The sequence below is a fragment of the Haliotis rubra genome, unplaced genomic scaffold (genome assembly GCF_003918875.1).
Source record: "Haliotis rubra isolate DU_JTF1 unplaced genomic scaffold, ASM391887v1 Scf53, whole genome shotgun sequence".
NCBI classification, from domain to species: domain Eukaryota; kingdom Metazoa; phylum Mollusca; class Gastropoda; order Lepetellida; family Haliotidae; genus Haliotis; species Haliotis rubra.
The window spans coordinates 2,224,569-2,248,333 of record NW_025767224.1 but is presented as its reverse complement, the minus strand read 5'-3'; the positions used below and the strand labels follow the sequence as shown (position 1 = coordinate 2,248,333).

Sequence of the window (23,765 nt, the reverse complement as noted above, 5' to 3'; positions counted from 1 at the left end):
TGGAAAGACAAGCGTTTTATTGATCACATTGATATACATATAAAAATATCTCGTTATATATGCCATTAAAATGGTAGGGGATATTTCTTACGATTATGCACCGACATAAGTACGTTCTTGCATACATTGTGTATTTTTTGGCCAAATGGCGGTATAGTATATACACGCAGCAACATTGATGCAATGAGTTAATGTAGACAGAATTTGACGTTAGACAATTTCCTTACAAGAAGCACATTTTGCGGAACGGCTGACTAATTAATGGCACATTGTCACCGACAGTTAGATTCAACTTTGGTTGGAAATGTCGGTAATAACTGGATAAATGAAAGGATTAGAAGCCCCCTTAAAGGTCAGTTCGCGAGTTATACAAGAGTGTACTGTACAAATAAAAGCCTATGCTAGACATATAGCTATCACAAAGGATCAGGTAAAGCTTTCTCATTAAATGCTGCTTAGACGCAAAAGAACCTGGGCCCCGTTACTACAGTCTTAACGCTCAGTGTGTGAAATAGTTTCCCAATTTTGCTGGGGGCGGTGGGGTAGCCTAGTGGTTAAAGCGTTGGCTCGTCACGCCGAAGACCCGGGTTCGAATCCCTACATGGGTAAAATGTGTGAAGCCCATTTCTGGTGTCCCCCGCCGTGATGTTGCTGGAATATTGCTAAAAGCGGCGTAAAACCAAACTCAGTCAGTCAGTCAGTCCTAATTTTGCTAGCCGGTCTGGCTAGTTATGCCTTAAAGTTACTAGCCCACAAAATAATTCACGAGCCCGAAATCTGAATGTAGAAACTAAGAAAAGTATTACAAAAATGGATGAGAATAAGATATTGTCGACATGACGGGTTTCGTCATTAAGCTGCTGACATTTTTCATCAGGCCATGATCTTGCATGATTTAAAAGTGTATTATAACGTCGGGGAGAGTGATATATTTACAAAATGACCCCATGATAATCCACCAGCCAGTCGGACCAGTGACTGTGGCCCGACTGGATTTGTCCAGTGGCTATTCCGCACACTGTTAACGTTTGATTTATTAGGATTATCTTAGCGCCATTTGGTCGGGTTAATTTTCATTGCTTGGAACCTCATTGGCGAGAGGCTCGCCTACAACTTGTAACACTACATAACAGGGAGTTAGCATTGTGACAAAGAAACCAAAGCAACATTAGCGAATTGTCTCACGACACCGAAGCATTTTGATCCTATTGAAAACGTATTGTCGACTCTTTTGTCTCATCGTCTAACGTACAGTCTTACATATTGCTCAGTAACTCATACTTATACACTGATAGGCGAGAGGTGTAACGCTAAGATCGCTTTGTGGAACGGGCCCAAGGGATAGAATGTTTTTGTCGTCGTCGCTAACACATACTTCATACTGATGACACGAACTGTTTAACAGACAAGGTGACTCGAACATTCCAAGATGTCTTCTATAGATGTAGGAATTAGTTCATGATGCTCACAGTATAGAACGGTAGATGGCTTCAAAGTGTTTGTTAAAAATGTGGTTTTCCAGATGTTTCTTCAAGCGCAGATGTGTATGTGTTAAGCTGGATGATATTGGTATGGCGTGTCTCTAAGGGATTTTGGACTGGCGAATCTCTGGGGTGTGAGTATCTCCAGGATGTTGGTTTGCTGAACCTCAGGGGCGTGTTGATCTGGCAGGTCTCTTAAGGATGTTGGTCTGGTGTGGCTCCAGAGGATGATGGTCTGGTGTATCTCTGGAGGATGTTGGTCTGGAGGGGCCCTAGAGGATGATGGTCTGGAGTTGCTCTAGAGGATGTTGGTCTGTTGTCTCTGGAGGATGTTGGTCTGATGTGTCTCGAGGATGTTGGTCTGGTGTGTCACGAGGATGATAGTCTGATGTGTCTCTGGGGAATGTTGGTCTGGTGTATCTCTGGAGCTTGTTGGTCCCGGACTTCTCCAGGGGTTGATAGTTTGATCTGTATCTCTAGAGGATGTTGCAGCCCCAACAGCAGGTCTGTGGGTATTTAGGGGCGTAAACCTTGTTCTCAAAGCCATAGATGAAGAAGTCCGCATCCGACTCCTTCCAGTGGAAGAAGGCCTGGGTGACGGGCACAATCCGTACTTGGTGGCGCTGCAAACACAACCATCGGTGAAAACATCTGGAAAGTTTATACTGACTCAGACGCATTCAGTTCCATTGACATGACTTTAAGGTATGGAAACAAAGTCAGAAACGAACCAGCTGAAGAACACGAGCATGGCTTGGAGCTGAGAAACCAGTGATCCTGACTGGGTTTAATCTGGGATGCCGAGGAACGCACCGCAAGGCGTTCTGTTAACGGAACTTTTGTGGGAACCATAGAACATACAGTGGATGTCAGTGAGTGAGTTTAGTTTTATGCCGCAATATTCCCGCAGTCTGTAAATAATCGAGTCTGGACCAGACAATCCAGTGATCAACAGCATGAGCATCGATCTATGCAATTGGGATACGATGACATGTGTCAACCAAGTCAGCGAGACTGACCATCCGAACCTGTTAGTCGCCTCGTACGACAAGCATGTAATACTGAAAATAAATTCGAACCCGGATCTTCATGGGTGTGGATGTCAGTGACCAGAGCAAACGAGTTGTTTGAGCATCTAACATTGCTGCACAAATACAGAGAATAGGAACCTCCCTTAGCCATATTAGGATGTATTACATTCACTGATTACGATCCCAGGTCTGCCACCAACACCGTGCTGTTTCGTTTCACCAAATTTGTAAACCTCTACTGGGCTACTTTTGTTTTTCGTCACACATTAAGCCGACCCGGGCTGAGGACTGCAAAAATATTGTTCAAAGCGGCATCAAACCCAACTCACTCACTTAATGAGACAATGCATAGATAATAACCTGGTCTACCCGGTATTCAATCAGATGGCCGACTGGGTAAGATTGATTTTACGTTGCTTGTTAGTACTGTACCATCCACACCACTATCACACAAATCAGACTTCAACCACAGAAAGTGAACACTTGACCCAGTAGGCTAACCCATTGTATCACAGTATACAAGAACTCCTTTAAAACATCAATGTTTGGTTAAATAGGGACGGTATGTTGCACGGCAAGCATAGGTTATTGGTTTGCTGTTGGATTGTGCACTTTGTTTACTTTTGGATTCGGGGCGGTGGGGTAGCCTAGTGGTTAAAGCGTTCGCTCGTCACGCCAAAGACCAGGGTTCGATTCCCTGCATGGGTACAATGTGTGAAGCGCATTCCTGGTGTGCCCCGCCGTGATATTGCTGGAATATTGCTAAAAGCGGCATCAAACTAAACTCAATCACTCACTACTTCTGGATTCCTGTTAATTCCTGTGTTAAAGACAGCATTTGCTCCCAAGGATGCGCCCGTTTTCCCCAAATTCCTATAATTCTCGGCTACTGGTTTGACTGTACCTGCATCAGCATACGCTCTGTTGGGAAGGCCCCTGCGTGAGACCCCACGATAGTCTTGGAAGCGTTGTTGATTTCCTGATCCGGAAAGTGATTCACTGGAAACACCTTGAAATGTATAAAAAATTGAAAGAATATACATGTTATCGTTTTTCAGTTAATGCTTGTTCGTGCATCTCATTTTAGCTGTGGCACTTAATACGTAAAGTTTTGTGTGTATGTATTAACACGTTTAACTATCTATATAAACTATGTTGGTCTGGTGAGTTCAACAAACTGAAAACTATTGGTCATCGAATATATTGAATGCGATATGGTATCACACAGACCTTGTAGAAGATGTAACATTTCATCGTCTAGCGAACTGGGTAATTTTTCAATTTCTATTTTTAAATGAGAAGGTGAACTACTTTTCCGAAGGATTCCAAATGGTCCAGCAAAACAGCTGTATTTAATAAAACAAACAATATAGTACAGGATAGCTTTTGAAACAAAACAGTTATTTCAGAAACTAACTACCCCCAACGCTCACCCCACCCACACATCTATCACAAATTGTTAGTCACCCATGTGAGTACAACTGCTTACCCTGGGGGCTGTCTCCTGGAAGGCCTGGTGACCTGTCACCTCACGGATCAGGTGGTCAGGAAGCTCCGTCCTCTCCACGATGTGGTCATTGACGTGGTTCACCCTACAAGTGGTCAGAAGGTGAGTTGGTGGAAGATTGGTTGGTTGGGTCAGTGACTGAATGAGTGGGCTAGTTAGTGAGTAGGTAGTATGAATGACAAGCCCTGGACAAAATATGAAGAAATACAGCTTTGCCATAATGGTGACATCGAAACAGCCTTCCACCTTACATATTCGTGACTGAGTGAGTGACTATGATACAAGGCCACTTTTACCACTATTGCAGTAGATCGATACATCGCGACACGTCCGACAAATACATAATGTCATACGGGATTTCACTTGGAAATCTCTCCGACAACCATAGGTATTGATAATCGGTGCCTACCATAATATAGTCAGCTTGATGTAGCACTTCAGTCGGGTTTTGCCGTCACACAACGGGCACGTGACGCGTCCGCAACCATGGCAACGGTGACATCTGAAGGACAAGGGATTTACATATTCATTGCGCAAATAATCGGTTCAAATTTAGGTTAATTTAGAAAGGAGTTGTTTTTTCTGTAACACAAATTGGTTCAAATGTCGGTTCCTTTTGCACAATCCTCTTCGGAGTGGTAATAACTCCTGTACTGTACGTTTATCAATCTTATAACACCTTATGTGATCATTCCACACACTCTAAGAAAGAAAAACACAAAAAATAGAGAAAAACATCAAAAGGGTCCCACGCCACTCATCACTCACGTCCTCATCCCTCTTCCGTTGCAGCTGGTGCAGCTGCGGTCAACCCAGTCGCCGTCGATGTACTGCCTCGAACACCCACGACCATTACAAAACGTGCATTGTTCCTGTAACGACATCGACCACGAAGACATTTACTACAGTTTCATAACGACATCGACTACAGAGACATTTACTACAATTTTATAACGACATCGACCACGGAGACATTCCCTACAGTTTTTTAACGACCACGGACCCATTTACTAGTTTTATAACGACATCGACCACGAAGACATTTACTACAGTTTCATAACAACATCGACTATGGAGACATTTACTGCAGTTTTATAACGACATCGACCACGGAGACATTCCCTACAGTTTTTTAACGACCACGGACCAATTTACTACAGTTTTATAACGACATCGACCACGAAGACATTTCTACAGTTTTATAACAACATCGACCACGGAGACATTCCCTACAGTTAAATAACGACATCGACACGGAGACATTTACTACAGTTTCATAACGGCATCGACCACAGAGACATTAAATACAGTTTTATAATGACATCGACAACAGAGACATTTCCTACAGATGTATAATGGCATATCGACCACGGAGACAGTTACTACAGTTTTTGTAACGACATCAACCACGGACATTTACTACAGTTAAATAACGACATCGACCACTGAGACATGTACTACAGTTTATAACATCGACCACTGAGACATCTTCTACAGTTTCATAACGACATCGACCACAAAGACATTTACTACAGTTTTATAATGACTTCGACCACTGAGACATGTACTACAGTTTAATAATGACATCGACCATGGAGACATTTACTACAGAAAAATATTGACATCGACAATAGAGCCATTTACTACAGTTTAATAGCGACATCAACCACGGAACCATTTACAACAGTTTAATAATGACATCGAGAACGGAGACACTTACTAGAGACAGATAACGACATTGACAACGGAGAAACTTACTACACACTTAAATAACGATATCAACCATGGAGCCATTTACTACAGTTTGATAACGACATTGACCACAGAGCCATTTCCTACGTATAAATAATGACAATCACTGACATTTACAGCAGTTCAACAACGACATAAAACATGGGAAAATGTATTTCAGTTCAAGAAGAAAACAACTACGCGGAAATTTACTACATTTTTCTCTGTTTGGGTAGTCGAGTTGGACAGACATTAATGAGCGGTGTGTGTGATGCAATCAGCTCTATCACAGATAGATCACGGCGGTATGTATAAACTCCAGTCCGGACTTATCTGTGCTTGAAGGTTCCTTGTCACCCATTAACACTGGGCACATCCAGCCGGACGGGACAAGCTGTAGATGACTGGGGCAAAGGGATAGCATTTTGTCTGGCAAAGTACCCTATCTAACAAAGTTTAGACTATATATATTGTTTTAATATATTACCTATTAATATTTGACAGAAAAGAAATTATAAATCTTCATTCATTCAATAAATCTAGACTACACTTACATGGAATATGGTGGATGTATTACGGGGTGTGAATGAGAGACTAACAACCTACCCTCCCTAAACCGAAGCACTTGTTACACTGGATCCATCCGGAGGCACAGCAGTTGTGACAAGCCTGCAACAAGACAGAACAAGTTGTGACAAGCCTGCAACAGGACAGAACAAGTTGTGACAAGCCGGCAACAACACAGAACAAGTTGTGACAAGCCTGCAACAACACAGAACAAGTTGTGACAAGCCTGCAACAGCACAGAACAAGTTGTGACAAGCCGGCAACAACACAGAACAAGTTGTGACAAGCCTGCAACATCACAGACAAGCCTGCAACAACACAGAACAAGTTGTGACAAGCCGGCAACATCACAGAACAAGTTGTGACAAGCCGGCAACAAGACAGAACAAGTTGTGACAAGCCTGCAACAACACAGAACAAGTTGTGACAAGCCTGCAACAACACAGAACAAGTTGTGACAAGCCTGCAACAACACAGAACAAGTTGTGACAAGCCTGCAAAAAGACAGAACAAGTTGTGACAAGCCTGCAAAAAGACAGAACAAGTTGTGACAAGCCGGCAAGAGCACAGAACAAGTTGTGACAAGCCGGCAAGAGCACAGAACAAGTTGTGACAAGCCGGCAAGAGCACAGAACAAGTTGTGACAAGCCTGCAACAACACAGAACAAGTTGTGACAAGCCGGCAACAACACAGAACAAGTTGTGACAAGCCGGCAACAACACAGAACAAGTTGTGACAAGCCTGCAACAACACAGAACAAGTTGTGACAAGCCTGCAACACCACAGAACAAGTTGTGACAAGCCTGCAACAACACAGAACAAGTTGTGACAAGCCTGCAACAACACAGAACAAGTTGTGACAAGCCTGCAACATCACAGAACAAGTTGTGACAAGCCTGCAACAACACAGAACAAGTTGTGACAAGCCGGCAACAACACAGAACAAGTTGTAACAAGCCTGCAACAACACAGAACAAGTTGTGACAAGCCTGCAACAACACAGAACAAGTTGTGACAAGCCGGCAAGAGCACAGAACAAGTTGTCACAAGCCTGCAACAGGACAGAACAAGTTGTCACAAGCCTGCAAACCTCCTCCCCAGTTACCTACCTTGACAGATGCTTTGTGGGGTGCCATCCTCCCGCAGTGAACTACCCTGACAGATGCTGTGTGGGGTACCATCCTCCCCCAGTTACCTACCTTGACAGATGCTTTGTGGGGTACAATCCTCTCCCAGTGAACTACCTTGATGCTTTGTGGGGTACCATCCTCTCCCAGGGAACTACCTTGATGCTTTGTGAGGTACCATCCTCTCCTAGTGAACTACCCTGACATATGCTGTGTAGGGTACCATCCTCCAGCAGTTACCTATCCTGACAGATGCTGTGTGGGGTACCATCCTCACCCAGTGAACTACCCTGACTGATGTTTTGTGAGGTACTATCCTCTCCCAGGGGACTACCCTGACAGATGCTGTGTAGGGTACTATCCTCTCCCAGGGGACTACCCTGACAGATGCTGTGTAGGGTACTATCCTCTCCCAGGGGACTACCCTGACAGATGCTGTGTAGGGTACTATCCTCTCCCAGGGGACTACCCTGACAGATGCTGTGTGGGGTACTATCCTCTCCCAGGGGACTACCCTGACAGATGCTGTGTGGGGCCAATATTGTGTAGGGTGCCATCCTCTCCCAGTGGACTGCTGTGTGGGTAGGGTACCATCCTCTCCCAGGGGACTACCCTGACAGATGCTGTGTGTGGGGTACCATCCTCTCCCAGGGGACTACCCTGACAGATGCTGTGTGGGGTACCATCCTCTCCCAGGGGACTACCCTGACAGATGCTGTGTGGGGTACCATCCTCTCCCAGGGACTACCCTGACAGATGCTGTGTGGGGTACCATCCTCTCCCAGGGGACTACCCTGACAGATGCTGTGTGGGGTACCATCCTCTCCCAGGGACTACTACCCTGACAGATGCTGTGTGGGGTACAATCCTCTCCCAGGGGACTACCCTGACAGATGCTGTGTAGGGTGCCATCCTCTCCCAGGGGACTACCCTGACAGATGCTGTGTTGGGTACCATCCTCTCCCAGGGGACTACCCTGACAGATGCTGTGTAGGGTACCATCCTCTCCCAGGGGACTATCCTGACAGATGCTGTGTGGGGTACCATCCTCTCCCAGGGGACTACCCTGACATATGCTGTGTAGGGTACTATCCTCTCCCAGGGGACTACCCTGACAGATGCTGTGTAGGGTACCATCCTCCAGCAGCTACCTACCCTGACAGATGCTGTGTGGGGTACTATCCTCTCCCAGGGGACTACCCTGACAGATGCTGTGTGGGGTACATCCTCTCCCAGGGGACTACCCTGACAGATGCTGTGTGGGGTACCATCCTCTCCTAGTGAACTACCCTGACAGATGCTGTGTGGGGTACTATCCTCTCCCAGGGGACTACCCTGACAGATGCTGTGTGGGGTACCATCCTCTCCCAGGGGACTACCCTGACAGATGCTGTGTGGGGTACTATCCTCTCCCAGGGGACTACCCTGACAGATGCTGTGTGGGGTACCATCCTCTCCCAGGGGACTACCCTGACAGATGCTGTGTGGGGTACCATCCTCTCCCAGGGGACTACCCTGACAGATGCTGTGTGAGGTACCATCCTCTCCCAGGGGACTACCCTGACAGATGCTGTGTAGGGTACCATCCTCTCCCAGGGGACTACCCTGACAGATGCTGTGTGGGGTACCATCCTCTCCCAGGGACTACCCTGACAGATGCTGTGTGGGGTACTATCCTCTCCCAGGGACTACCCTGACAGATGCTGTGTGGGGTACCATCCTCTCCCAGGGACTACCCTGACAGATGCTGTGTGGGGTACCATCCTCTCCCAGGGACTACCCTGACAGATGCTGTGTGAGGTACCATCATCCTCCCAGGGACTACCCTGACAGATGCTGTGTAGGGTACCATCCTCTCCCAGGGGACTACCCTGACAGATGCTGTGTGGGGTACCATCCTCTCCCAGGGGACTACCCTGACAGATGCTGTTTAGGGTACCATCCTCCAGCAGTTACCTATCCTGACAGATGCTGTGTGGGGTACCATCCTCACCCAGGGGACTACCCTGACAGATGCTGTGTAGGGTACCATCCTCCAGCAGTTACCTATCCTGAGAGATGCTGTGTGGGGTACCATCCTCTCCCAGGGGACTACCCTGACAGATGCTGTGTGGGGTACTATCCTCTCCCAGGGGACTACCCTGACAGATGCTGTGTGGGGTACCATCCTCTCCTAGTGAACTACCCTTACAGATGCTGTGTAGGGTACCATCCTCCAGCAGTTACCTACCCTGACAGATGCTGTGTGGGGTACTATCCTCTCCCAGGGGACTACCCTGACAGATGCTGTGTGGGGTACCATCCTCTCTTAGTGAACTACCCTGACTGATGCTGTGTAGGGTACCACCCTTCAGCAGTTACCTACCCTGACAGATGCTGTGTGAGGTACTATCCTCTCCCAGGGGACTACCCTGACAGATGCTGTGTGGGGTACTATCCTCTCCCAGGGGACTACCCTGACAGATGCTGTGTGGGGTACCATCCTCTCCCAGGGGACTACCCTGACAGATGCTGTGTGGGGTACTATCCTCTCCCAGGGGACTACCCTGACAGATGCTGTGTGGGGTACTATCCTCTCCCAGGGGACTACCCTGACAGATGATGTGTCGGGTACCATCCTCCAGCACTTACCTACCATGACGGATGCTTTGTGGAGTACCATCCTCTCCCAGCGAACTACTCTGACGTATGATGCAGGGGGTACCATCCTCCAGCAGTTACCTACCTTGACAGATGCTGTGTGTGGTACCTCAAGTTCCATCTTGCCGTCTTGGAACATTGTGGGGCCGGGGCTGGGGGTGATGTCCCAAGGCCCCGGGGGCGGGGCCATTTGCCGGGGTGTCTAGAATCTGACCTGTGCAAAGAAACGTGACTTTGATATCGGTATTACTACAACCCTCACACAAGACACAGATGAACGAAGGTGAGATAGCAGACAGTGAAACAACAAGGAATCATATGACCTGTCCTGACACTGCTTCTGTCTTTATTCCAGCAACTGGACATACAGGCGGTTACCCATATGGGGAACGCGACGAGCGAATGATTTTCCAACTTTGCCTCTCCATCGCCCAATTCCTGCCTGAAATCTGCTGTGTACTCTCATCAGAGAACTCTGAACTGAACATAACCTAATACTCACCACTAAAAGGCTCGAAGGCCCAAGAAGTTGACCGCGACTCGCAGAATGTCTCAAGGGTGTACTGGAAGAGGAAACAATGAGTGAGTCAGTGAGTGAGTGAGTGAGTTGGTGTGTGATATTTTGTGCAATAGCAATGCCAAAATGTATTCGTGAACAAGCACGTGACAGACGAGCGACGATCTATGTCAGGAAACACGTTCAATCAGGAAAGACGAGGGTGAAGACACTATAAAAATGGCACACGTCATTCTAGCCACCCAATCGTCCGTATGTCACCAGTTTCGTCAAAGTTGAGTTAGCAAACGAGCTTGATTTTACATGACCAAAAACGCATGGGCATTTCAGGTTAATATCAGCTGTTCGTCTGAAGAGGCCACCTGTTGGATCGGGTGGTCAGTCTAGGGGTCTGCATATCATAGTAAACCAACGACATCAGTCTCTTACACCATATCGATCACTGTTTGTGTGGTCAAGACTCGATTATTTACAGACCACTGCTACAGTGCTGCTGTGCAATCTAACCATTAACACAATCTCCGACAAGAAACAAAGACGGTCGTACATGGAAGGCGTTGGTGGGCTGCAGCTGGGTGAACTTCATCGTCTCGGCAGCGCCCTTCCCGTAACAGCAGTGCTCCGCCACATACATCAGCAGTGCCTCGCGGGCCTGGTCTTCGTTCACTACGTCCACCCTGAAGGAGAGTCAGGTCATCAGTGAATATACCCAAGACACCCCTTCACACCCCCGTGATCTACCAAACGACAGGTCTTCTTTCACTGCATCCGATATGAAGGCGAATTAGATCATCAATGAATATACCCCCGGCCTCTGTGATCTACCGACGACAGGTCTTAATTCACCATTTCCATCCTGAAGGAAAATTATTTCATCAGCGAAATCTACCAAACGACAGGTCCTCGTCCACCACATTCTCTCCCACTGAATGTACACCGACACCCCGTGATCTGCGGAAAGAAAGGCGCCCATTCACCACGTCCATTCTGAAAGAGCACCAGCTATTGTACCAAGATTAGTCTTGTACAGCACGACATGGAAATATACAGATATAGACTGCACAGTAGGTATGGGTACAAAGCATATCGTTTGCAGCCATACACAAACATTGTGGTATTTGCTACTGAACACACGGGACCTTATTGGCAAGTAGCGTTCACTTCGGAATATGATAAGGAACCAAACAATTTTGTGGGGGTCTGGGTATACTTTTTTAAGGACCAAAGAAATCTTTTCTATTATATCCCTAGATAAACATATATAAGCCCTCACAACCGGACCATGAGTTATCAGGTGGTCTGGTCTGAGTGAGTGAGTTTAGTTTTACACCGCATTTAGCAATATTCCAGCAATATCAGGGCGGGGACACCAGAAATGGGCTTCACACATTGTACTCATGTGGAGAATCGAACCTGGGTCTTCGGCGTGATGAGCGAACGCTTTAACCACAAGGCTACCCCACCGACCCTGGTCTGCACTGACGAGGTGATTACGTACCCCTTGATCTCCGGTCTCTCTGCTGGGGGCTGAACCGACTCATCATACGACGGGGGAGGAAGGCAACCTGGAATAAGAGAAGTTGGTTCTGTCACAGTAGAGTGAACACCCTAAACTATCACTATACATACCACAGACACCAACCATTTAATGGTTCACAACTTGATGTTAAAGCACACTGTGACGATGATAGTCTGATCAAAGTCAACCCTTAAACTTATGAATACACAATGTGTTTTACAGTATGGTCAAATGTAACATGTGTTATATTAGGGATGACACTTTATCTGTAAAGTACAGATTCTAGAACTTTTAGGGGATTGAATCCAATCCGGGATTCGAACCCTCACTCACCTAATCGCAAGCACACAAAGTCAGCGACCATACGCGCTCAGTCATCTTAACTCCTTAGCGTCCTAGAATCTGTACCTCGTCGGGAAAGTATGGTCCCAAATATGCTAAACCCTTAATATGATATTTTATTAATACCCTTCCTTTAAAAAGAAGTCAAACATTAGTTTAGCCATAGTGTTAATCAAGATTGAAAGTAGTTCCGCCATTAGTACTATCTTTTCCTCCTGAAAAGATTGAGCTAACAAATGTCAGATGAATATTGTATTTGGAACTAATGTCATGCAAAACTTACTGCCAGAGAAGCCGACCCCTTCGTATCCCCCTACGTTGTCCATCTCATTGAGGGAGGGGGCGGAGGGGGTGGGAGCTGCCTGTCCCCCAGGGAGTGTGCCAGGCTCGCCCTTCTCGTTGGGATTCATCGCCCCGTAGTTCGACGCCTGAGCTGGGGGCGGTGGTCCTTGACCTGGTACCGCACCAACAGCACCGGCTGGGGGTGCGCCAACTTGGTATCTGTAGGAAAGAAGATTGTAATGTTTCATGCATGGAGTTTACCAAAGGCTTTGTTTTTCTATCCATGGGATGATCATATAATAATAATAATAATAACTAGTCCTTTGCTTTTTTGTTTGTCTTTAAATCCTTTGAGTTTTCTGCTCAAAAAAGAGGAGGGTTACCATCCCGGACCTCCTCAGCACAGATCCCCATGATATTTGGACTTGACAAACGTAATATTCTTCATTTGAAACATGGCAAGGTAATTAATGATGAATCGGTCAGATTACAAGGGGGAGGAGTTATTGAGCATCTTGTGGAAGATCAGGCCTTCACCTATCTTGGAATGCAAGTTCGAGACAAGCTCCAGAATGCCCAGATTCAAGACAAACTTCGGGCCGATTATAAAGCTGACTTAAAGAAAATCTGGAGCTCAGAACTTAATGCTCGAAACAAGGTCAAAGCCACCAATACTTTTGCTGTGCCAGTCCTCTCATATTCCTTTGGAGTAGTTGATTGGACAAAACAAGACATCCCAGAGTCTTGACCGCCTGACCAGAAGGATCATGTCTGATAACAGAGTTCACCACCCTCTCTTCCTCGTTCCATCGTTTATATAAGCTAATCAGTTCTGGAGGTCGGGGTTTGATTTATGTGGAGGCTCTTTTGCACATATTTATTTATCGGATGATCCTCTGGTGATGCATGTGAGGACTCATGATGAAAGCAAGGAATTCCACAGCAATTAAGCGTGCCAAGGTTGTTGGCCTTAGTTACACGTACCGGCCTTAATGTTATATCTTAATATACTTCTCATCCAAAGTTTAGACTCACTAAAGTACTGTCGGAAATAGAAAAAAAGCCCTGTTGTTTGGCTGTTACTCTGTATCCCTAAAATTTACACAATTGCAAATAGCATATGTCGAAATAACCCACATCGGCCTAACTGGGCGTTCAGTGGGATGCGTAATAGGATATCAAGAAAAGCATGTTTACTCGTAAATTCGGGCAAAACTTAGAAAAAATACGAATAGCTGCTTAAAACAATAGATCAGACTATAGATGACAATTAGGTCGCTCGGCCAGGTATGATGACGGGCCGTCGACACACCGAGCATGAAATGCACGTGCTGCCTACAGGCACAAGGGGTCATCTCAAAGATATTCTATGCGTTTTCTTGTGTGTTGAATATGTCTCAAATATTGATTAACATCTAACGTGTCTATTTTTCATAAAGTTTATGTTGAGATATGTAAAACAGTATGATACCCACAGAAAGGCTTAAATCAGCCATCGTATTAAATGTCTCAAATATATAGATCGACAGGACTAGATATTATTTGTAAATTGTTAATTCTCCAGTTTAATTCCCCTAAAGGATTATCTTATCTTAGCTATTATCTCTATATCCCAGCCCGACCCTAACCATCGTCTGCGACAAATATATTTGTTTGTACGTCAGCTATCGTTTCTAATGAAGCTAAGTCTAATTCCAAAATGGGCATTTAAAAAAAGTGTCCTTTGTAATACAATGTCATTGCACACTAATTTGCATAATGCCAAGGTCTGTTCCAAATAAGTCGACTTTGACTTGAAAAAACCCACATTGCTCATTTCTGCACTAATCTCTCCTCAGTAAAGAGGTTTTTTTCTATTTCCGACAGTACTTTAGTGTAAATATTGCCACTTACTTCAGGTAACTGTTCTAAACTAAATTTTGAAAAATATTCAATACTGTTTAAAGGTACTGTTTACACATGAACTGATGTATAGTAAAACAAATTCGTAACGTTGAAAAGATTATTGTCATGAGCTCAGTAAATGATAAAAATCAGTGAAAATTGACAACTTCTTAACAAACCTTTACACCAAAACACATGCACGATCTTTGCACATGCTTTTCAGCATTTTGATGCATGATCCTCGGGCAATTCTTCTGCATAAAGTTTGCAGTTGGTTCCCCAAAGTTAGCGGAGAAATCAATCTTCGATGTAACCATACACATATAAACTGATCGTAAAATTTGAAGCAACACCTAAAATGTGAAGCTACGAAAGCTTTCAGATGCATGTTTGGTACGCAAAATGCAACGTGACCTTCAAAAATGGTATGTGAATACAATCTACACTATCTGGAAAGTACCTGCAGCGACACAACACAGTATGTTTATGAAATCAAGATAATTTATTTCATTGGAGAAATATAGTGGTAAATCCACCCAAAAAAGGACATAACAAAAGGTATTCACATTTTGATAAAAAAAATGTCTTTATCTTGCCAACTCTGTAATGTTTAGTGGAACATTAGAACTACTTGAAATGGAATCCACTGAAATTGACATTTGAAACAATAACTGGGTCATCAGTAGTACGTGTATCCGCCATGAGCCTGAATCACCTCCTGACAGCGTTTCCTCATTGATAGCACGAATTTACGAAAAATGGCATGAACAGATTGTTCCATTCGTCTAGCACGGCCTGCCTGAGTTCTCGAATGTTGGCCAAGGGCTGGTTCCTGGCTGAAATATGCCTACCAATCGCGTCCCAAACGTGTTCGATCGGATTAAGATCTGGCCCCGATTTCTCGAAACAAACTTAAGTTTTTACTCAAATTTCAAACTAGTTGGACAATTTGAAACAGCTGAATTTTTAACTCAACTGCATGTTTTAAATAAAAAAGCCCAAACAACTTAAGTAATCTATCCACCAAACTCAAATCGTCTACTATGTTTGAGTTTAATATCATTTTTGGTCATTTTGGGAAATGCATTTTCTCAAATTTGAGTAAAAACTCTAACTTAAGTCGAAACTAAGACTTAAGTTTGTTTCGAGAGAAATCGGGGCCTGGACTTACACTTGGCCAATCGAGGGATTCAATGTTATGCTGCCTCTTAAGGTCGGTAATGATCCTAGCAGGACGAGAGCGTGCATTGTCATCAAGCTAGATGTGCGCAACATGTGGATTGGCATGCGGAAAAGGCAGCAGAGTGTTCTCGATGATGTCACGGCCATACTTCTCTGCATTCAGCGTGCCCTTTATGACTCTGATGTCCACCTTCTGATCATGGGAGAAAGCTGCCCATACCATGACCGATCCGCCGCCACCAGCTACCGTTTCCAGAAGGTTTTGAGGATTGGGTGCAGTGTTGGGAAGACGTCGGACACGCGAACGGCTGTCAGCAACATACAGGTTGTACCTGGACGCATCAGACCAAATGATACGACGCCACGCGCGCAAATTCCAAATGTGACGTGCCTGGGCTCAAGCCAGACGAAGGCGCATGTGATGACCGGTCAGTCTGGACCTTTTCAATGGACGACGAGCTCGTAGACCAGCAGCTCCCGTGACACATTCACTCCCGCCGTTCGCTGCCACCATTGACGGAGTTGATTTGAAGACCAGAATGGTTCCTGACATGCCATTCGTAGCAGCCGTCTATCATCCTTGGTCTTGTTGAGTCGACCTCGACCAGCGGCAACCTTGACTTCACCTGTCCTGTGGTGTGTTTTTTTTTTCAGCAACTTGCTGATGACGCTGTGACAGACGTTAACGCGTCTTGTAATCTGCCGCAAGGACATGCCACCTTCTCTCATTATACAATTTGCCATTTTGTGGCCTCAGATAACATGTTGCGAGCCATATATTACTGAATCATCAACTCGCACAGTACTACTCTCGAAACAAGTATTGTGAAAAGAGTACATGCATGCATTTTACCTGCATGCACGAGCAAAACATGTAATGCGCGTGCATATTGTTTTCTGAACTGGAGAGACGAACATGCAGGCCACGGAACACTGTTATTCATTCAATGTATTCATTTGAATGGTTTCATTTACATCATGTTCAATCAGGTGTTGCCTCAGATTTAACCATCAGTATACATAACACATAGTGAGTGCTTGAAGTGAGTCTAAACTTTTGAAGAGAAGTATATTTCCTGGTGTGCCGTGGGGATAGCGTTAATACATGCATTGTCAAATGCAAGGTGTATTTTCCCTCCGGCGTTGTATTACCATGACGTGAGTCCATTGTCGTGATTGATGTTGTCTGCCAACACTCTGTGTCGAGCATACATTCATCTCCTGTTACGAGGAAGGTTTGAAGATTAGAATCAGTCCTTCAAGATCCAGTGTCACTGAGGACTTATCTGACAACACGTTCACCTTGTACTAATTTACTAAATTGTCAGTAAAACACCACTTTGCTATAATGGAGCGTCCTGATTTCTCCCCATCGTACCCCATGATAATAGCACAATGTATGGTAAAACGCGTGTCGCCAACCGAATTCCAACCCTCGATGTCACCAGGCGAAGGTTAAAGAACGTAGCTGTAGAAACATTAAGAAATTAACAAGCAAATATTTACTTACAGTTTAATTGTTTCCGAATGTGTTCTTCAGATGCTAGTTTATGCATGGTACATGCGTGTTTTAGTAGCTTTTCATTACTATGAACATATATGATAGAAAAGAAGTTACTGTTATCTTATCATGTCTGTGTTTGCCCAAAACAACTTTTTTTTTCAGTCCAACACCGCCGACACGAACTTAAAACGTACCGCCTCGTCATATAAAATATTTATTAAACTAAAATGTTTTAATCAGTCGCTGCCACAAGTCCAAAGCACGCGAGAAATTGTAATAAGAATTACAATAAATGAGTGAGTTTAGTTTTACGCCGCATTCAGCAATATTCCAGCTATATGGCGGCGGTCTGTAAATAATCGAGTCTGGACCAGAAAATCCAGTGATCAACAGCATGACCATCGATCTGCGCAACTGGGGACCGGTGACATGTGTCAACCAAGTCAGCGAGCCTGACCACCCGATCCCGTTAGTCGCCTCTTACGACAAGCATTTCACATGAGCATGAAAATGTTTCGCTATATCGTTCATTTCGGTTTGGAGGCCAAAATGCTGCAGTCTACCCGAAACATTGCCGAATACGATGGCAAATCATGAAGTACTTGTTGCTTTCATTGTTTTACATTTTGTCCAGTTACGCACGTTGGCATCAGACTCGCTATTTGTCAGTAGTGTGTGCCGTGAAAGTTGTTCTGTATTCTCATTAACTTCTTTATGTTCTATATTGTATTATAATTGGCTGACAAGATGCCATTCTAAGGCTATGGCCGAGTACCATAACTATTTCCATAACCAAACACTGGGGAAACATACATTGTCCTGACTAGTATTTTATAATTCACCAGTTTTCGGGGAATAACTTATCTGCCTCGCGAATATTATCTCTGCTCGACCAGGATGGGATCTTGTAAGGAGACTTGATACGTTATCAATGAGAACTAGGATCCTAATTTTTTCAACAAATTAATTCCAGTCTAATTTTTGTAGCACATAATTTCTATTTTCCCCAATCTGAAGCATAATTATTTCGTTTTTAAATCCCAGACACCCCACAGTCACCCATTTGACACAAAAGGAACTGCAATCACATTTTTAAAAAACATTCTTAGGGACTGGGTGCCGTTGTACAAACAACCTTAGTGCTAAGACTACCTTAAGTCTATGTTGAGTTATGGGAGTTACGGTCACCTTAGCGCTCAGGGTGCCGTTCCGCTAACCGATCTTAGCCCTACGCCAATCGTAAACCCACAAAATTCCAATCTTAGCGTTACGTTACGATCGGCATACCGTTCCACTAACCAATCTTACCTAAGTCAATCGTAAAGTTAAGATTCAAAGTCTAAGTTGCTCATGACCAACTTAGGATAGCTAAAATCAATCGTAGAGAAACCAAAACGGTGGCTTTCCTATTCTATGTGAAAAATAAGAGCGAGCATTTCACCGTGAGCGTCCCCCTAAAATCCACCATGAAATGAATTTGTATATTTCTGTGATGTAAACAAACACTGCACTGAAGCCTTACAAATGTCAGGCCAGTCTGACCACTGTCGTCATGGGAACACAACCGAGCGAGTCGGTGTAACACGTTTGTACAACAATATTGCAACGTCATGGTTAAGAATAGGGACAGCCGTGAAGTGAACAATGTTTGGAGCAAAAAGATACAAATATGTTTTATTTCACTGCGCATATTTGGTGGGGGATTCTAAAGGCAGGCCGTGTGTTATTCAGGCACATATTAAAAGCTCTGACACAATTGACATTTTTAAAGTCCAGACTTAAAACCTGTTCTCAGTTTATTACTTATAATCTCGGCTGTAAATACTCTCGTGTAAATTATCTGTACATGGCGCTTTGAGCATGCCCCAGGATGTGGAATAGGCGCACTATAAATATGCATTTATTATTATTATATTATGCCTGATACCCAGCGTTCACACGCACTTGCACCTAAAACCAAGGTGCTCACTACCCTAATATTTTGCTCTAACTTTTTTCTCCACGTTTACACATGGTTGGAAAAACACCAATGAAGGCCCGGGTTAGAATATTGAACTTCAATAACCCATGCTTGTCGTAAGAGGCCAGTAACGGGATCGGGTGGTCAGGCTCGCTGACTTGGTTGACACATGTAATCGGTTCCCAACTGCGCAGATCGATGCTCATGCTGTTGATCACTGGATTGTCTGGTCTAGACTCGATTATTTATAGCTAAGATACATAGCGTTCACTAACATGAACGCTCATGTTAGTGAACGCTATGCATCTTAGTTAGATTATTTACAGACCGCCGCCATATAGCTGGACTATTGCTGAGTGCGGCGTAAATCTAAACTCACTCACTCATTCAGTTGGTTCGTAAACTACTTCCATCATTTGCTAGACTATGCAAAGGGAGATAACTCGTGCCTCGCATTCCTCTATCTCTCGCACGAAAGAGTCTCGATCTAAGCTTGGATCGGATCGTAAGATCGGGACCGGCTACAATCGGCCTAAAATCGGTTTGTGGAACGGGTGTAACTTTTAGCTAAGACGATTGTAAAATTGGCGTAACTTGCTAAGATTGATCTGAGATAAGATCGGTTAGTGGAACGGCACCCAGATCGCTTTGTACAACGGCACCATGGTTATATATTTATAGGGGTGGGTTTGCTGGTTGGAACTGTATCACATTTTGCTGACAAATAGTATTCCTTTTTAAATGATATGGTCTATTTTTAAATTTATTTTGACCTCAAGCGGTGCCTCCGTTTCGCTTGATTCTTCTTCTTCTTCTTCACTGGAAGATTGTCTTGCAAGATGTAAAATCGGATCGTATTGATACGGTCTAGCATCCATTTGAGAAATGACATCATTAACATATTTTACTGCTTCAGAATCTATGGACACTGTTAAGTAGTGAGGTAAAATTGAAGAGGAAGCCATCAGCAACAGGCACATATGACGTCATGTCACGTGATACCCCTCTGCTTATTAACTATCGGGTGTTTCCGTTATGGGCGGAAATACGAGAACGTTTTTTGTGTTTTTAATCACGGAAGGTGACTTTTAGAATATCCTTTACAATGTAGCAAAAGTGTTGTTTTCGTTCGTATTCTTCTGTAACAATCAAGGAAACGAAAAGCGTATTATCAGTAGCAAACACTGTGCACCTATACCAACCGCCATGGGTAGCTGAAGTGATTTTGATGATGTGCAGGAAGTATTTTTTATTGTGTCAAGCTCCGGTTTTGTGCATGTTACTGCCCAAGCCGACAAACTCAGAAAGTGCTGCATGGGCTGGTTTAACGCCGTTTTCTCCATTTCTTCCCCGAAAATATCAAGGCGTGTTATCAGGTATACGGATGCAGGTCTCAGACATTGCCTACTGATCAAAACCACGAGCACGATTTTGTGTTGCCAGAGCTAAAAACATAATCGGGGAGTCACGGGATTCAAACCACAGTCATTCGTTTTATCACACCCAAGGGACGTAACTCGGCACATCGACCTGCGTGCCATAGATGTATTTTCATTTCACTGACTTCTTTAAACTTTTATATCAACAATATAATGTATTGTCTTGTATTTTACATATTGTTGAGAGATTGTATTTTAGTGCCTGTGCATTGTATGATTCAGATATGTTTCGGATGAAATATATAACGATAATTACAGAAGGTGGAACACTGTCGGTGGTCCAATTTCGATGGACCCTGTGCCCATGTGCGATATATGTGCGAACAAAGACATGGTTATAAGCCTTTGTGACTGAAACCGACCGATGCCCTGTGGCCATCGATAAGTCCGGTAGCGACATATCTCGGTGTTGAATGTCGGGGTAACAATGTTGCTACGTCCAGATGGGAGTGTTCGCAGGATGTTGCACGTCACAGGTGTCCAGATACAGTAACAGGTTCATCCTCACTGTCCCCACTGCGCATGTCATCCCATGCCATGTAACTGTATACACCTAGGTTGCAGTGGGGTGTGTAGCCTCCCTGTCGTAAAGTCGTATAGCCAGAGAAAGATTATATGGGGTCATGCGCGGATCCAGAAAAGGGGGGGGGGGTGGGGGTGGGTTTGCGTGGGTGCGTGCGCACCCCCACAGGGTTCCGAGGATTTGGGCACAAAACCCCCACCCCCACCCACCCCAACGAATATCCTGTATCCGCCCCTGGGGGTAGTGAAGGAGATAGCTCGTCAGGTCCGGGGGAAGAAGTATGGAGGCTTCATATTTTTAATATCACATGATATCAAATAGTTGTTCCCTTATTGTCGTCCATATGCCACTGCTTTTCTTCGGTCCAATAAAATATCCAGCCAGCATCAGTATCAAGAAATGCTCTCATGTTACACACAGGCTATACGACGGTAGGGACCATCAGTTGGTATACTCCCTTATATGTCTATATACCAACAAGTCATGCCGGTATCTGGGTATACTAGGATCAATACATCAATATATTTCATCATATGATATCACTTTCCACAGAACTATGTATCAGCATAATATGAAGTGTTCTAGATAAGCCTGAATCAGCATGTTATACTGTGGTGTACATTTCCCCACGTCAGCATGTTATACTGTATTATATACAATATTACTTCAGCATGTTATGCTGTATTATATATAATATTATTACCGACGAGGGCGAACATATCGGGGTTCATATTTTTCATACGATGCCCTAGGGCAAAATATTACTTTGCCATGGTGACGCGACGTCATGAACAATGCTATGACGTCACGTTTCTTCTATGACGTTGCGTTCTACATGCGGCGACGCCGGTAGCCAGCCTATGTTTGAAAGCAGTAGATTTGGGATTGTTTTCCTCAATTTGACGACTTCGGTAATAAACAGAATATTATATTCGTGCCCATATCATACTATGTTTACGACACTCGTGCCTAAATATCGGTATATCCCTCGCTCTCGCTCGGGAAATACCAACATTATCCACTCGTGTCGTAAACATAGTATGGCATGGACACTCGTATAATATCTTTTATTTACGTCAGCATGTTATACTGTATCATATACAATATTACGTCAGCTTGTTATGCTCTATTATATATAATATTACATCAGCATGTTACACCGTGGAAGATATAATCCTCCCTCCACCTATATCGTGGTACATATAATCCTACATCAGCATGTTACACTGTGGAAGATATAATCCCACGTCCGCCTATATTGTGGTATATATAATCCTACATCAGCATGTTACACTGTGGAAGATATAATCCTACATCAGCATGTTATACGGTAGTAGATATAATCCTACATCAGCATGTTATACTGTTAAAGATATAATCCTACATCAGCATGTTATACGGTAGTAGATATAATCCTACATCAGCATGTTATACGGTAGTAGATATAATCCTACATCAGCATGTTATACGGTAGTAGATATAATCCTATATCAGCATGTTATACGGTGGTAGATATAATCCTACATCAGCATGTTATACTGTGGTAGATATAATCCTACATCAGCATGTAATACAGTGGTGTATATAATCCTACATCAGCATGTTATACGGTAGTAGATATAATCCTATATCAGCATGTTATACGGTAGTAGATATAATCCTACATCAGCATGTTATACGGTAGTAGATATAATCCTATATCAGTGCATGTTATACGGTAGTAGATATAATCCTACATCAGCATGTTATACTGTGGTAGATATAAGCCTACATCAGCATGTAATACAGTGGTGTATATAATCCTACATCAGCATGTTATACCGTGGTGTATATAATCCTACATCAGCATGTTATACTGTGGTGTATATAATCCTACATCAGCATGTTATACCGTCGTGATATATAATCCTACATCAGCATGTTATACTGAGGTCTCTTTCGTCCAACATAACTGTTTATCCTGCATGTTATCAAACATCATGTTTTGCGACAGGCTAGGCAACTGATATTCCATTACCTCTCTCTATTAACGTTTTAAATTACTGGGATTTCAATTTATACGATACCTCCACGGATCATGTTTTGAAAGAGACAAGAGGTGTCATGAAGGACGTGATGATGTGACAACATGACAAGGCGAGCGACAGGGTCTACCACACTATTTGTAACCACATGTCTCATAGACTGTTCATTGTTGCACGACTAAATACTCACTGACTAGTGTCCATGTTGGTAGGTTTCCCAGTGTCAACTGCTCATACACGCAAGGGCTGTATGTAAAAGGGGTGGGTTTTGCACACGGCTCGCTAAGTGCGATGTTGGAGACTTTGATCAGTGATACCGACGTTGCTGGAAGTTGTGAAATCCACGGTGTTAATGTCCATTCAGAGATGCTGCGAGGAGCCCTGACATGTACAGTCTTGAGTAGGGGGCGTGTGTCGAGTGCCCATGTGACGAGGTGAATTAGGTGAATTTCACGTCCGCAGAGATATTACTTCCTTCTAACATGCCGCGGAAACGAGGCTCCT

The 23,765-nt window shown here is 44.2% G+C and overlaps 1 protein-coding gene across 1 annotated transcript; it reads right to left on the bottom strand.

Annotated features, from left to right (window-relative positions):
• LOC124252919 (protein SSUH2 homolog) lies at positions 1-23,765 on the bottom strand. Its single transcript, XM_046686593.1, is given in 13 exon segments — positions 1-2,104; positions 3,417-3,521; positions 4,002-4,104; positions 4,429-4,521; positions 4,788-4,891; positions 6,357-6,419; positions 10,171-10,263; positions 10,265-10,299; positions 10,588-10,648; positions 11,150-11,279; positions 12,101-12,167; positions 12,747-12,964; positions 23,452-23,765. Coding segments are annotated over 13 exon segments (1,233 nt in total). The 5' UTR covers positions 23,466-23,765; the 3' UTR covers positions 1-1,957.